A 17,140-nucleotide genomic window follows, 5' to 3' on the forward strand; every position below is an offset into this window, starting at 1 on the left:
TGTGCCATTTTTTAGATTTTGAGAGTAATGAAAAATATATGGAAAGAAATTAAGAGAGGAAGAGGAGGCAATCAAGTAGAGAAGAAAAGGTAAAAGGTGTAGATGGAGAGATGATAATAGAAGAGAAGGCAGTAAGAGGAAGATGGGCAGAGTATTTTAGGGAGTTGCTAAATGTGAAGGAAGATAGGGGAGAAAGGTAGTTACAGTGGGAAGTGCTAAGAAAATCACAGTGATGAGTGAGGAAAATGGAGGAGAAATAAGGAAAGATTAAGTGAAGGCAGGTAAGGTACCCGGGTTGGATAGATGTCATGCGGAATGTCTGAAAAAAGGAGGTACAGTGATGGTGGACTGGCTGGTGAGGTTATTTAATGTTTGTTTAAGAGAGGGTAGAATACCAGAGGACTGGAGGAGTGCATGTGTATTTCCACTTTACAAGGGAAAAGGGGACAAGTGAGAGTGTAGTAGTTTCAGAGGGATCAACTTGTTAAGTGTAGTTGGAAAAGCTTGTGGGAGGGTCTTGATTGAGAGGATTAGGAGAGGAATAGAGGGAGTCATTGGTGAGGAACAGTGTGGGGTTAGGATAGGTAGGGGTTGCATTGATCATATTTTTGTGGTAAGACAGATATTTGAGAAAGCTTTAGGAAAAGATTTTTTTTTTTTATGGATCTGGAAAAGGCTTATGACAGGGTAGACAGGAAGGCATTGTGGGAGGTATTGCAGATATATGGGATAGGAGGAAAGCTTTTAAGAGCAGTCAAGAGTTTTTACAAGGATAGTAGAGCTTGTGTTAGGATTAGAAATGGAGAGTGAGTGGTTTAAGTTAAAGGTTGGACTTGGTCAGGGATATGTTATGTCACCCTGGCTGTTCAATTTATACATGAATGGGGTTGTGCAAGAGGTAAATGCAAGGGCAGTGGGTTGGGGATTGGAGATGGTTAAAGAAAATGGGAGATAATCCAGTTGTTGTTTGCTGACGACACTGTGCTTGTAGCAGGATCAGAAGAGGGATTGAGGAAGTTAGTGACAGAGTTTGGGAAGGTGTGCAAAAGAAGGAAGTTGAAGATAAATGTGGGTAAAAGTAAGGTGATGAAATGTGCAAGGTGAGAAAGTGGCAGCAGACATGAAGGGAGAGAGACTGGAGGAAGTGGATAGTTTTAGATACTTGGGTGTGAATGTGGCAGGAAAGGGAGGAGTGGAGGTGGAGGTAGAATGTAGATTGAGATAAGCAAGTAAATGCCTTGGTGGAATACAAAGTGTAATGAGAAATAGACATTTGGGAATGGATGCTGAGAGGAGATTGTATGAAGGAGTGATTGTGCCAACAGCACTGTATGGAGCAGAAACATGGAACATATGAGAGGAGGAGTTTGAACATGTTGGAGATGAGGTGCCTGAGTAGTATGATATGGGGTTACTAGGCTGGATAGTGTGAAAAGGAGAATGGGGATGAAAAGGGAGTTGTTGTTGTTGTCGTTCCCTAGACTCTCTGTCCGAGCAGTCCCGTCCCCCCAAAGGATGCCATGGCCTGAACAGGTTTTTCCTACAAGTCCTTTATATAGTGTATGTTGTGTTGTATGCATGTGTGATTTTGTATAATCAAGTCTTCCATTATGTGTTGAAAAGTATAGGGTGAAGTGTTGTATCCTGGGTAATTGTCCACAATGCTGTCATCCAGTCTCTTCTTGCAGCTTAGAAGGGCTGTGTGGTGGCCACACTGCAGTCTGGCCAGGTGGACTCTGTCCTTTGGTGGGAGAGAGGATTCAGAAGAGTTGGGAGATAGGATTGATGGAAGAGTATTGAGATGGTTTGGACACATGAAAAGAATGAGTGAAGAAGGACTAGTAAAAGAAGTGTGGAAGGAGTGAACATGAGGGGGCAACCTAGGATGAGATGGATGGGGTAAAAGAGGCATTGGGAAAGAGGAGAATGTCTGTTGAGGAAGGACAGGAGAGGACAAAAGATAAGGGTGAATGGAGAATGGTTGTGTATGGATGATGCATGAGGGGGAGTGGGCGGGGGATGGGGGGATGAGGGAATATGTGTGAGAAATAAATTGACACAGCCCAAAGGGATTTCTTCCAGTCTTCTCTTTTTGTGCACGAGGTGACGGAGAGGGGGTTCGCCGATTTAATGAAGTGGCCTTGCTGTGGGTAAGATGCAGGGATTACCCATCATCCAGGAGGTGACAAGATAAGAGGGAAGGAAGGGAGTGGAGTATGTTGGGGATGGAATGGGTGGGAGTGATTTTCATGCCTTTGTTTTTTGGCTGTCTCCCTTGTAAGGGGGAAAAAGCCTTTGGTATATGTATGTGTGCCATTGATTTCATAGTATGTAGTACAAGTGAAAACTAATGAGAGCATTGGTATATTCCAGTACGAACTTGGAATGTTGATGTGACTATTACCAACTTCCTGGAAGGGAATGTACCGGAACCCATTCCTGAACCTTCCTATGCTGTTGCCTCCACCCCAGCAGCCCCTGCACACACTGTCTTCCAAGCAGACACTCCACAGAGCTCCACCAGTTCCAGCTCCATCACCACAAGCAGTCCAACACCCACTGTTACTACTGTCACACCCACTAAATCAACCTTAGAGCAGGTGAGGAAAACTTGTTTTATTCTGTTGGTCATAGAATGAAGTAAGATGGTGAAAAATGTAGGAAGTGCCCAGGGAGCTTTATGAAGAAATAAAAAGGATGTCTGTGTAAATAATGCACCAGCTATCATGCACAGAAGTGAGGCCAAGGTGATGAATGCAAGAGAAGAAAGTCATGGGGAGGAATATTAAAGGGGTTACCAGGAATGAACTGGCAGCAGATACAAGATGCAACTTTCACCATGGTTGCTCATCATTCTGTGTATGGATCAGGTGGTAAGGGAGGTAAACACAAGGATGCTAAGCAGGGGTGTGGAGCCAGTGAGAATGGAGGGAAATGGGAGGTGACACTGCACCTGTAGCCAAGTCAGAGGATAGACTGAAGCAGTTTGTGGCAGAGTTTGAGAGGGGAGTCGAGTGGAGGAAACTAAAAGTAAGGTGATGAGATATACAAGGAGTGAGGTACAATGGAGTTTAAAGAGCATTAGGCTGGAGATATTAGGAAATTTTAAGTTTTGGGGGTTACAAGTAGGTAATGAAGGATTGGGGATGGAGTTGAGTTAAAATAAGGGGAACAAGTAAATGTCTAGGGGAATTAAAAGTGTTATGAGAAATGGGTACCTGGGAATGAACACAGAGAGAAGATGGCAATGGAACAACTATGCCTGGCACTCAATGGAACATGGACTTTAAATTTAAAGGTGGCAGAAAGAAGTATGGTGAAGCTTACAAGGATATATAGAATGAGAAATGTGGAGGTGAGGCAGAGCAGGGATGGAAAGAGAGCTGGCAGGTAGCATTAAAAAGAATGTTGGGATGGTATATGGAAAGAATGAGTGAAAAAGACTAGCAAAAAGAGTGTGGTAAGTAGAAATGGATGTAGGGAACATGATGGGAAGAACAAGAGTGAGGTGGTTAGATGGGTTTTGGGAAACAGGGCAGGGCAAAAAATAGGTGTGCATGGAGAGTAGTTGTAAATGAATGAAGAAATACTGTAGCCTGAAGGTATTTCTTTTTGTCTGCTCCATATATTTCTTGAGTGAATGGAGGGAGGTGAGATTGTGTGTGTGTATATGTATATATGTGTATTTACTTAGTTGTATCTTATGGGAAGGGGAGCTATGCTCGTGGTGTTCCGCCTTTGTATCTCGCAGTGTCTAGTTTGCTCTTAAATTCATGTATGGTTTTTGTACACACTATTGTTTCGTCCAATTTGTTTCAAGTGTCCACCACTCTGAGTGGAAAACTGTTTTTCTTCAGATCACTTCTATAACTATCCTTTTTGAATTTCTTTCCATGTCCTCTTGTGTTTTACTTGTCCCAATTTAACAAGTCTTCTCTATCAAGTATTTCTTTGCCTTTCATGATTCTATAGATGGTCAGTAGGTCGCCTCTTTCTCTTCTTTGTTCCAAAGTTGGTATGTACATATACCAAAGGCTTTTTTCCCCCTTACACGGGAGGTGGCCAAAAGAAAAAGGCATAGAAACTACTCCCACCCATTCTATCCCCTACATGCTCCACTCCCCTCCACCCTCTTCCCTCCCTCTTATCTTGGCACCTGCTGGATGACAGGTCATCCCTGCATCTAGTCCACTGCCCTGGGTCAGAAGCAGTGTTGCAAGACACAGCACATCCACAGCAAGACCGCTTCATTTATTTGGTGACCCCTCCACCCCCCACTCCCACTCTGTCCCCTCATGCTGAGCACCTCCTGGATGACAGGTCCTGCACCTTGTCCACTGCCCTGGGTCAGAAGCAGTGTCGCAAGACACCACATCCACAGCAAGGCCGCTTCATTAAATAGGCGACCCCCCTCTCCGTCCCCCCATTGCATAAAAGGAGAGGACAGGGAGAAATCCCTTCGGGCTGCGTCAAATTTTGCTCACACATACTACCTCACCCCCATCCCCCCGCCCATTCCACCTCATGCAATCACAACATCATCCATATACAACCATTCTCCATTCACCCCTGTCTTCTGTCCTCTCCCGTCCTTCAACAGACATTCCCCTCTTCCCCAAAGCCCCCTTCACCCCATCCATCCACCTCATCCTAGGATGTCCCCTCATGTTCACTCCCTCCACATCTGCCTTCCATACCTCTTTTACTAGTCTTTCTTCACTCATTCTTTCCATGTGTCCAAACTATCCTAATATTCTTTCTTCAACCCTATCTCCCAGCTCCTTTTCCACCCCTGTTCTCCTCCTCACCTCCTCATTTCTCACTCTATCTAGCCTATTAACCCCCATCATACTTCTCAGACACCTCATCTCAAACACATTCAAACTCCTCTCTTCTTCTCTTATGTTCCATTTTTCTGCCCCATACAGTGCTGTTGGCACAATCACTCCTTCATACAGTCTCCTCTTAGCATCCATTCCCAAATGTCTAATCCTCATTACACTCTTCATTCTACCTCCACCTTCACTCCACCTTTTCCTGCCACATTTGCACCCAAGTATCTAAAACTATCCACTTCCTCCAGTGTCATATGCTGAGGTTTCACTTGAGTTGATATATTAAACTCACTATAATCGAACAGAGTGTTTATATAGTTCCTACAATATGATACCTCAGATTATGATCACCTCTCCGTCAACTTGGCGCCACTCCATAATTGGACTCGCACTGTAGGACTCACCGAGGGTTGCATACTATAATATAATTAAGCACAAAATCACTAAGGGTTACATACTATAACATGGGTAAGCATAATGAACAGCTATGTCACATCACAATGTGAGTACGTGACATCCAGTCACTCTCCCCTAATGCTCACTTCCAGTCTACTGCCACTTTCACCCCTTGCACATCTCATCACCTCATTTTTACCCACATTTATCTTTAGCTTTCTTCTATCACATACTCTCCCAAACTCTGCCACCAACTTCCTCAATCCCTCCTCTGATCCTGCCACAAGCGCAGTGTCGTCCGCAAACAACAGCTGGCTCACCTCCCACTTTTCTCCATTTTCTTTAACCATCTCCAATCCCTTGCCCACTACCCTTGCATTTACCTCTCGCACCACCCCATCCATGTATAAGTTGAACAGCCAGGGCAACATAACGCATCCTTGATGAAGTCCCACCTTTACCTTGAACCACTCACTCTCTCCATTTCCAATCCTGACACAAGCTCTACTACTCTCATAAAAACTCTTGACAGCTCCCAGAAGCTTTTCTCCTATCCCGTATATCTACCATTTTCCTCTTTTTTTTTTTTTTTTCAAGCTTTGTCTCTTGTCTTTTGCCTCACTGCATCTTCTATTGAACCAGCATTTAACATAAACCCTCTCTTGTTTTTGTCTTGGTACATACTTATTCACTCCTTCATTATAGATTTCAATCACAATTGCCCATTTCTCTTCCACTTTTGTCTCTTCAATTTAAAATTGTTCCCAATTTGCGTTTTGAAAGAATTTCTTTGGTTAAAGTCCGTTTTGTTGCACATCAGTCTTCCTTTTCTGTACTTTTCATTTCTCTCCATATATATTTCTTCCTTTAGTTCAGGCTTTATTAGTATGTGGTTACTCTTTCCAAATGGTGTTTTGTATTCAATTTTATCTACAATTTCAGGTTCTGTTGTAAATATTAAATCCAGTCTCGACAGTTCTTCAATGCTTCTGTATCTGGTATTTTCATTGACCCATTGTGTCATTGTATGTTCCATGATCATATCCATACATACATACACATACCAAGGCTTTTTCCCCCTTAAAAGTGAGGTACCCAAAAAGGCATAAAATCATTCCCACCCATTCCATCCCTAAATACACTCCACTCCCCTCCACCCTCCCTCTTATCTTAGCACCTCATACCCAGTTGTACATTTCCCCATTGGTCCTCGCCGCCCTTCACTGTCATCTCCCAACTGATTTCTTTGCAGTTAAAATCCCTCATAAGTACCATGTACGGGGCAGAAACATGGAACATGAGAGAGGAAGAGAGAAGGAGGTTGAATGTGATGAAATGTCTGAGAAGTATGATAGGGGTTACTAGGCTAGATGGAGTGAGAAATGAGGAGGTGAGGAGGAGAACGGGTGGAAAGGGAGCTGGGAGATAGGGTTGATGAAAGAGTATTAGGATGGTTTGGACACATGGAAAGAATGAGTGAAGAAAGATTAGTAAAAGAAGTGTGGAAGGTAGAGGTGGAAGGAGTGAATATGAGGGGGTGTCATAGGATGAGATGGATGGATGGGGTGGAAAGGGCATTACAAAAGAGAATGTCTGTGGAGGAAGGACAGGAGAGGAGAGAAGATAGGGGTGAATGGAGAGTGTTGTGTATAGATGATGCTGTGATGCATGAGGGGGAGTGGGTAGGGGATTGGGGGTGAGGAAGTATGTAAGAGTAAAAATTTGATGCAGCCCAAAGAGATTTCTCCCTGTCCTCTCCTTTTCTGTATGGGGGATAGAGGGGGGGGGGTTGCCGAATTTATGAAGCGGCCTTGCTGTAGATGTGCTGTGTCTTGCGACACTGCTTCTGACCCAGGGCAGTGGACAGGATGCAGGAGGTGCCAAGATAAGAGGGAGGGAGGAGGGTAAAGGAGAGTGGAATATATAGGAAATGGAATTGGGTGGGAGTGGTTTCTATGCCTTTCTCTTTTTGGCTACCCCCCGTGTTGGGGGAAAAAGCCTTTGGTATATGTATATATGTAAGTACCATGTTACCTCCGTTCTTTAGTATCTCGTTTAATAAATGCCTCGAATCTTCTAACATGCTCGTTCTCTTTCCAAGAGCTCATTTTTGGGGCATATAAGTCACCACAAACCTCTGTCTTGAACTTTTATCATGATCATTTCTACATTGTTTTTAGCCTCTGTAACCTTCATCATTTTCAAGTTTTTCTTGGATAAGAACATGATTCCTCCCTGTATCTCATGTCTGTTTTTAACCACTTCCATACGGTGACCCCTACGTAGGCGTCATGAGGAGCAAGTGGGTATGCAGTGATGCTGACGTCGGCATCTTGATTATATTTATTGTAGTCGTACCTACGTAACCTCCATTCTCTCTAAACTGGCTTCATCATATTTTCTATGGTTATCAAAATTCATGGGTGAAAGAGAATGAACGATTGAGCACTGACTTTATTTTTTATAATGCGATTATTATGACGCAACATCGCACGTCGGGCAGCTAATGCTGCCAGACGTGCGATGTGCCCCGGAGTGAAGAGGTTAATACAATAATTGTATAACCCATGTCCAACACTATTAAGTGGTAATGGACTGGACCTCTTAATTTTGACTCCACAATTCCCATTATGTCTGTTTTTTTTATCTGACAGATAATCATTTAGTTCATTCAATCCTGAGATTAATCTATCAATGTTAGTATAGGGCACTTTTAATTTTTTCTTTATCTTGTTTTCTGATTTTGTTTCACCCACTCTGATGTACCATTTTCTCAGCCTCATGTCTATGACCCTCCAATAGAACTCCTTGCTTTTGGTCTTTGTCTCTTCGCGTTTTTTTCCTTATCACCTTTTAGTATTTTTTCTTTTTCTATTTCCTCAACACATCTCTCTTTTTATCCATATCTTGTTGTAATGTTCACTCCTTGCTCACTTGCTGTTTCTAATATGTCTTCTACTACCATTTGCAATCTTAGTTTTATTTTTAGTGGTCAATTTCTTTCCTTAGAATATTCTCCCATTCTATATACTTCTATATATTCCTCTACTTCTAGGTCATCATCTTGTATTTCTTTTAGAATTGATAATGATGTTTCTTTTTCTGCTTTTTCTCTCGTGTACCTCACCAGACCATGTTTTTCCGTTAGTCCATATACTACTATACATTTTTTTCTATCCACTGTATCTCTAACACAATTTGACTTTTCTTCAATTACTTGAATGATTGTATCTTTTGCATTTTCCTGCATCTTTTGTTGTACTATGTCATTAAAGGCAATTTCTTCATTTTCTGTTTTCACTTCATTTCTTAATCTTTTGCATACTTTCCTCACCTAACTTTTCAGTTTTTTTGTCATTTCTTGTATTTTGTTATTTACCTCTTTTTAATTTCTCACTATTGGTAGTATCATTAATCTTCATTTTTTCGTTTTCACATTTAACTTCTATTATATCATTTTTCACTATCTTGAGTTCGTTCCTAAGTTTAGAGATTGATTTCTTCAGATCAGATATTTAGTTGTTAGCTTGGACTAAACATTCCATTAGTTCTACAGTCTCCTTCCTTCAGTGAATTTGTTCTCCCACCATTTTCTCTTGTTACTCATTTCCCTTTCCATGTCTATGATTTGACTCAAATTTCTTTTTTCATACGTAAACAGAACCAGAAAAGGAGTCTTCATTATACAATTTAAATCTTGCTGGTGTTACCATCAGTCTGTTTACAATGTACTTTGGTGTAGTGTCCCTAGATCTCTCTGCTTTTGAGTCAACATTTGTCTCAAAATCATCATATTTATTTTCTTACATTTTTTTTCTTGTTAAATCACTAACACTACAGACAAATCATTTTGGGTAACCATGACTGCTCCCCCTCCCATTCAATACAAATCAGGCCTCCTGTTTTCCTTGCACTATTAAGAATTTTCATCTTCAATAGTCTATGGAGCTCAAGTGAGATGTTGACAGTTCAGAAGCTCGATAGTGTGTGTGTGTATTTACCTACCTAGTTGTAATATACGGGAGGGGAGCTATGCTCGTGGTGACCCGTCTTTGTATCTCTTTGCATCAAGTTTTATCTTAAAATCTTATATAGTGTTTGCACATACTGTTTTGTTGTCTAATTTGTTCCATGTATTTATTGCTCTGTGTGGGAAACTGTTCCTTTTCAAGTTTTTTTCTATAACTATCCTTTTTCAGTTTTTTTCCGTGTCTCGTTTTACCATTGTCCCACACTAACAAGTCGTTCCTGTCTAAAACTCCATTCCTTTCATTATTCTGTAGTCAGCAAATCTCCTCTTTCTCTTCTTTGTTCCAGAGTTGGTAGATTCAATTTGGACAGTCTTTGCTCATATGTTAGTTCGGCGAGAGTCGGTGCTAGTTTGGTTGTCGCTCTTTGTAATCTTTCTAGTTTCTTAATATTCTTTTTGGTACTGGGTGTCCAAAGTGATGCTGCGTACTCAAGTTTTGGTCTTATTAGTGTAGTTAGTATTTTCTTTATCATTTCTTCATCCATATAAGCAAATGCCACTTTGATTGACCTCAATAAGTTGTAGGTTTCTCCGAATATTTTATTTATATGCTTATCTGGTTTCATGTCCTTTCCAATCATCACTCCAAGATCTTTTTCCGAGTTTGCTTTTTTATTTTTTCTTCCCCAATTCTGTAATCTTTTGATATTCTGTTTTTACTCTTTCCAAATTCCATTATACTGCATTTCTTTATATTAAATTTTACTTCCCACTTTTGAGTCCAATTCCAGATCTTGTTGCAATGAGTTGCAGTCCTCTTCCGTTTTTACCTTCTTTAGTAATTTTGCATCATCTGCAAAGAAATTCATATAGCACTCCACACCTTCATGTCATTAATGTATACGGCGAACATGATTGGGGCCAGTACTGATCCTTGCGGGACACCGCTTTTTACTTCTTCCCAGTTGGAGAATTTTTCTCTAATTACAACTCTCATTTTCCTCCCAATCAGGAAGTCTTTCATCCATTCCAATAATTTTCCTCTGATGCCACCTTTTGACTCTATCTTCTTTATTAGTTTCCTATGTGGTACCTTGTTGAATGCCTTTTGCAGGTCCAGAAAAGCACAGTCCGCCCACCCATCTTTCTTGTATTATGTCTATTAATCTTGAGTAAAGCAGATCAAAATTGTTGTACATGATCTCCCTTGTCTGAATCCAAATTGATTTGGGTTCAGTATAGATTTTTCTTCCAGGTATTTAACCCATCTGTTTTTGACAACTCTTTCACAAATTTTTGCTATTGTGCTTGTTAGTGAGACCGGTCTGTAGTTAGATGGATCTTCCTTATCACCTCCCTTATAAATTTGTATGTGTGTGTGTATGTATATATATATGTGTATGTATATATATATACGTTGAATAAATGAATCATTTTGGCAATCTGGTTTATGCGCACCCTCCAAATGACAGAGTACTGGTTAGAAAGCTTGAGAATACCCATAGAAGATTAACAACCTCCTTAATGCTGTCGACTTTAATAATGCATGCATATATATATACACTCTCCCTCCCCCATTGCACTCAGTAATTGAGCATTTTTCCATTATCTTTACAGGGCTCCATCACATTAAATATGGCTGCAAAAACTTTCTGCAAATCCCCTGCAGAGCGGATGAAATCATTCCAGGAAAGGAAGCAACAACTAATTGAAAATGCTCGCAGAAAATATATAGAAAAACATGATCTAAAGATTCCTGGATACAATTGCTGACAGTATATACAGCCTTTAGATTAAGTTAGAGTAAGGCTTGTACATAAGGATTCTGGTCATCTATGTTGCATGGGTAAACTGAGCTTGGGGATGCTAGGAGAGGGGTGTGCATGGGTCTGGGGGCTTTGATGGGGACAGGTACTGTGGGGGTTACATTGGGTCAGGGCCTTTTGAATGACCCCCTCCAAATGGATCATGGAGGGTTGTCAGAGACTGCTGACAATATGGAAGCAGCATAGTATCCATGTTACAAAGAATATTGTCGTCCCAATGTTCACATGTTAATGAACATACCTGACCTATTTGAGTGTCTGAACTATGTATATTATGGTGAGGAAATACTTTTGCTGAAAGGTACAAGTTGTGTATAGGAAGTAATACTACTCAGACACCAAATGATTGGACCAGCAAAAGTATGTTTGCCCTCATCTGACCTAGTCCACAATCCTGCCTCATGTATGCATGCGTGTGCAAATGTGTACTGGTGTATACAAAACAGCTGCCACCTGTCAGCCTCCTCTTCTTGATATTACAAAGCTTTGGCAGATGGGAAAAAGTTCATTTATAGAACAAGATTCTGGTCAAATGCAATTGAGAACAGTTTGTTATACATATCTAGGACTTCAATGTTTTGAAAGCTATTGTACAGTGCCACTTGAATTTCGAGTCCATAGTGCCTAGTGTGTCTTCTTTTGCAAGAAATCACAAGTGTGTATAACTTTACTGTACCATTCTCATGCAAGAAGACTAACTTTTATTTTCTGGTAGACTTGAAAGTAGATTGTCCAGTTTCCGAATGTTTCTAGTTGGTTATGCAACTAGATAAGTTTTGTGATTTTCATCTCCAATGGGAGACCCAAATGTCATATGTAAACATTTTCACAGTTCAAGGTTTACAGGTATTTATTTACCTAAGTCCTGGTTGTGTGTAGAAATGCTACTGTCTCAACCCTATACTATCATAAGAATCTGGGGTTGCTAGGGACAATGCCTGATATGGACCTTTTCGGAGTCGAGTGCAGAGTGAATCAAAGTTGGGAGGAAAAGACCTGTCTTGGGTCTCCCACTCAACATGAGCTATAAGGCACAGGATTGTTATTTTGTCCCTTTTACAGCCTGAAGACACCAACTCTGTATCAAGAGATATACAATGTCGTGGATCCCTTTATCTACCTGTATTTGCAAAGGGAAATATTTTTTCCATTTCTCAGCCTTGCAATGAATCATGTTGGATATTTTCATTATGTCAATAAAAGGTTAATTGCTTATTTACTGTTCTAAGTAGATACTGTAGAACCTTAGAATATGTGAATCCTCAAATTTAAAGTAAAAGGAAGTGCATTTCATCAAGAATTTGAGATCATCCTTTTATTTTGGGAAGGATATAATGAAATGCGGTGAAATTGTGGATGAAAAGGGAGCTGGCAGATAGGGTTGGGTTGATCAAAGAATGCAGATATGGTGTGGGGAGATGAAAGGAATTAAATAAAAAAAATAATGTGAAAAGCAACAGTAGATGGAGGGAATTTAAGAAGACAAAAGATAAGATGGTGGGATGAAAAGGGCACAAGATGCAAAAGGAATGGTTGTCAAGTAAGGAAAAGTGTAAACAAGGAAAACATAGGGGGTGGAAAAATAGTTGTAATTGATGGAGGAAACAACATGGCCCAAAGTGGGGGAGGGGCAGTTTCTATATATTGATGCAGTGGAGGTAAACCATCTAGCTGTCAAGCCCTGCTGTACAAGTACTGTGTATTGCTGCATTGCCTCTGACCTGAGCTTTATGATGGGACAAGGATAATTCCTCATGAGATGCTGAAGAGCTCAAATTTTTGTACTTACATATGCCAAAGGGCATTTCCCCCTTACAAGGGAGGTAGCCAAAAGCATAAATCCACTTCCACCCATTTCATCCCCACATACTCCACTCCCATTCACTCTCTCTTTTTTCCAAAAATGCATATTATTAAGACTAACAAGACTATCATCAGGTATGGGTGTGTGGAGCTTCATCTCCACAGCATTGGTAATGGACTTGTTCTTTTGCCACATGAAGAACAGTGGATCCATATATGTTCCTCTTGATATCATTGAAGGACATTTGACCAAAAAACATTTTTGCATGTAGAACTTCATCATTCACTTAATACCAGTAACATTTTATGGTAGAGCTCACAAAACCTCGTATCCATTACAGCACGAGATTATTAAAAGGAGGAGTTATGATGTCATGAGAAAGACCACTTTTCTAAAGGATGTTAAGAAAATGTTTTCCATATAGATACATGAACTCCTGGAATAAATTAGATGATATAGCCTGAGGTGAAAATGAATTCAAAACTAGGCATGATAGTTTGATGACAAAACCCCATAAGTGTTACTCCTTTGCTGTATATTGCAATTAGGTAAATACTTTGACTATTTTGGAAGCAAACTGGAATAGCCTGAACATGTTTGAGACATGTAATGTGTGTTACAAGGATGGACAGTGTGAGATTGGTGGTAAGGCAAACAACAGGGATGAAAAGACCTTTTTTGTTAAAAACAGACCAATGAGTGTAGGGATGGTTTGGGCGCATGGAAAGAATGAGTGAAGAAAACCTAGCCGAAATATAAGTAAATGGAATGAACATGAGAAGACGACCAAGAATGAGGTGGATGGACAGTGTAAAGGGGGCACTGGACAAAAGAGGAATGTTTGTTAAGCAAAAAGATTAGAGAGCAGTTGTAAAACGATGGAGAAATAACAGCCCAAAGGGATGTTCTTTTCTGCTCCATAAGTGTGTGTGTGTGCATATATATATATACACACACACACACAGATGAGCAAGGGAAGGGTGAAATGGTAAGGATAAACCAGCTCTGGCAGTTGAGTCCTATAGTCAAGGTGATTTGTCTCGCTGCATTGCTTTTGAACTGAGTAGTATGGTGTGGGCCAGGGATGATCCTTAGTCTATGAGGTGCTAAGATAGAGGAGCAATGAATGAGTGTCAGAATAGTGTATGCTTTGATTAGAATACCCCTCATATAAAAGGGAAAAGGCCTTTTGGTTATGTATGTAATCCCTTGATTTATGACTAACTCGAGACAAAACAAAAGATCCATATACCAAGAGCTTTTTCCCCTTACCAGAGGGGTAGCCAAAGTCCAGGGCATAAATCCACTCCCACCCATTTCATCCCCACATACTCCATCCCTCCCTCTTTTCTTGGCGCTTCCTGGATGACTGGTCATCCCTGCATCTTGACCACTGCCTTGAGTAATAAACAATGTAGCAAGACACGGCACATTCACAGCAAGGCCACTTCATTTAATCGGTGAGCCCCCCCTCTCTCCATCCCTCACACAGAAAAAGAGATGGGGAGAAATCCCTTCATGCTGCATCAAAATATAATTCACACATGCTCCCTCACCCCCCACCCCCACCCTTCCATGCATCACAGCATCATCCATACACAACCATTCTCCACTCACCCCTATCTTCTGTCTTCTTCCTTGATAGTAAAAGCAAAAGATCCACCCCAGCAAAAATACTACTTAGATGCCTTGGGAGGTGCTATGGTGTAGTGCACAAACATTCAACTATAGGAGGGAAAATGTGATGGGTTTGAATGCAGTTGTTTTACAGGAATCAGCCTGATCAGTGTAGTAAGGTTTATTGGAGGGTACTAATTGAGACTGACTTAGCTACCTCCCTTGTAAGGGAAAAAAATCCCTTGGTATATAGATAGATTAATTGAGAGGAACAGAGGGAGATATTGAAGAACAGCTCTGTAGGTTTAGAAGAGGAAGAGGGAGAATTGATCAGGTTTTTGTAGTGAGACCTAGGCAAGTTTTTGACGAATGGTAAGGATGTTTTTTAGGCCTTCATGGATTTGGAGAAGGCAAATGACATCTATGGGATGGGAATGTCTACTGAAGGCAGTCACAAGTTATCCCATGAGTAGTAGAGCTTGTGTGAGGATTGGGCATGGGGAGATCAAGTCAATTGAGGTGAGTTTCCAGTCATTGAAACTTGAAGCAGTAGTTACCATAATAGTCCTACAAATAGTTAATGCACCACTCAAGGTAATATGTACTGTACTAAAATTTATATATACCACAAGATGTTTGGCTTCTTCACTAAATCATGTGATCAATACCTCTTTATACATACATTTCTATGCTGCTTCTTTATCATCAAAGTTGAGTCTTGGTTGGTCAAGTACTGAATTAGTAAAAGTTGCTTAGTCTCTTGTAGCACATCTGGGCAAAATCTTCATCCCAACAGTGAACAAATTATGTTCAGATCATCCTCATCCAGAATTTCCCTTAGGTATTATGCTTGTTTAACAGGATAGTGTGCTGGAGGACTGGAGGAGTGCCTGTATAGCTCCACTTTACAAAGGAAAAAGGGACAAGTGTGTAGTTTCAGAGGGATCAACTTGTTAAGTGTAATTGGGAAGGTTTATGGATCTTGCTCGAGAGGATTAGGAAAGGAACAGAGGTAGTAATTAGTGAGGAACAGTGTGGGTTTAGGACAGGTAGGGGTTGCATAGATCAGATTTTTGTGGTAAGAGATATGTGATAAAAGCTGTAGGAAAAGGTAAGGATGTTTTTTGGGGATTTATGGATCTGGAAAAGAGTTATGATAGGGTAGACAGGAAGGCATTGTGGGAGGTATTGCAGATATATGGGATAGGAGGAAAGCTTTTAAGAGCAGTCAAGAGTTTTTACGAGAGTAGTAGAGCTTGTGTTAGGATTAGAAATGGAAAGAGTGGTTTGAGGTAAAGGTGGGACTTCATCAGGGATGTGTTATGTTGCCCTGGCTGTTCAACTTATACATGGATGGGATGGTGTGAGAGCTAAATGCAAGGATAGGGTCAAGATTTGGAGATGGTTAAAGAAAATGGAGAAAAGTGGGAGATAATCCAGTTTTTGTTTGCTGATGACACTGCACTTGTAGCAGGATCAGAGGAGGAATTGAGGAAGTTAGTGACAGAGTTTGGGAAGGTGTGCAAAAGAAGAAAGTTGAAGATAAATGTAGGTAAAAGTAAGGTGATGAGATGAACAAGGGGAGAAAGTGGCAGCAGACTGGAAGTGAGTGTTAAGGGAGAGAGACTAGAGGAAGTGGATAGTTTTAGATACTTGGGTGTGAATGTGGCGGGAAAGGGAGGAGTGAAGGTGGAGGTATAATGTAGATTGAGAGAAGCAAGTAAGTGCCTTGGGAGATTAAAAAGTGTAATGAGAAATAGACATTTGGGAATGGATGCTAAGAGGAAATTGTATGAAAGAGTGATTGTGCTAACAGCACTGTACAGAGCAGAAACATGGAATATAAGAGAGGAGTTTGAATGTGTGAGATGAGGTGCCTGAGAAGTATGATAGGGGTTACTAGGCTGGATAGAGTGAGAAATGAGGAGGAGAATGGGGGTGGAAAGGGAGTTGGGAGTTAGGGTTGATGAAAGAGTATCGGGATGGTTTGGACACATGGAAAGAATGAGTGAAGAAAGATTAGTAAAAGAGGTGTGTAAGGAGTGAACATAAGGGGGTGACTTAGGATGAGATGGATGAATGGGGTAAAAGGGGCATTGGTAAAGAGGGGAACATCTGTTGAGGAAGGATGGGAGAGGACAGAAGATAGGGGTGCATGGAGAATGGTCGTGTATGGATGATGCTGTGATGTATGAGAGGGAGTGGGTAGGGGGTGGGGGTGAGGGAGTATGTGTGAGATTTTTCCCCATCTCCTTTTCTGCACTTCTGCATGAGGGGACAGAGGGGGGGGGTTGCCGATTTAATGAAGCAGCCTTGCTGTGGATGTGCTCTGTCTTGAAACACTGCTTCTGACCCAGGGCAGTGGCCGAGATGCAGGGATGACCCATCATCCAGGTGCCAAGATAAGAGTGTGGATGGGAGTTGAGTATATTGGGGGTGGAATGGGTAGGAATGGTTTTTATGCCTTTGTTTTTTTTTTGGCTACCTCCCTTGTAAGGGGGAAAAAGCCTTTGGTATATGTATTTTGCTTGAATCAATAATAGTTACTAGAATCAGTGATCACATCAAGAGACATAATTTGATTCATGACTCACAGCATAGATTCTCCTAGGGTAAGTTGTGTAACTAATCTTCTATCTTTTTACACTAATGTCTTCAAGGCATCAGATAACAATGATAGTTACAATGTTAT

The 17,140-nt window shown here is 41.0% G+C and overlaps 1 protein-coding gene across 1 annotated transcript in view; it reads left to right on the plus strand.

The window, feature by feature from the left end:
• Nucleotides 1-12,242, plus strand: part of LOC143021087 (lipid droplet-regulating VLDL assembly factor AUP1-like) — a 40,290-nt gene extending 28,048 nt beyond the window's left edge. Inside the window, exons 8-9 of the mRNA XM_076178352.1 lie at nt 2,374-2,600; nt 10,819-12,242. Of these exons, the coding sequence (XP_076034467.1) occupies nt 2,374-2,600; nt 10,819-10,974 (383 nt within the window). The 3' untranslated portion in view covers nt 10,975-12,242. The remainder of the gene's footprint in view (nt 1-2,373; nt 2,601-10,818) is intronic.
• The last annotated feature ends 4,898 nt before the right edge of the window (nt 12,243-17,140 follow it).

This window comes from Oratosquilla oratoria, chromosome 41 (genome assembly GCF_046742065.1).
Source record: "Oratosquilla oratoria isolate Oo_2021 chromosome 41, ASM4674206v1, whole genome shotgun sequence".
NCBI classification, from domain to species: domain Eukaryota; kingdom Metazoa; phylum Arthropoda; class Malacostraca; order Stomatopoda; family Squillidae; genus Oratosquilla; species Oratosquilla oratoria.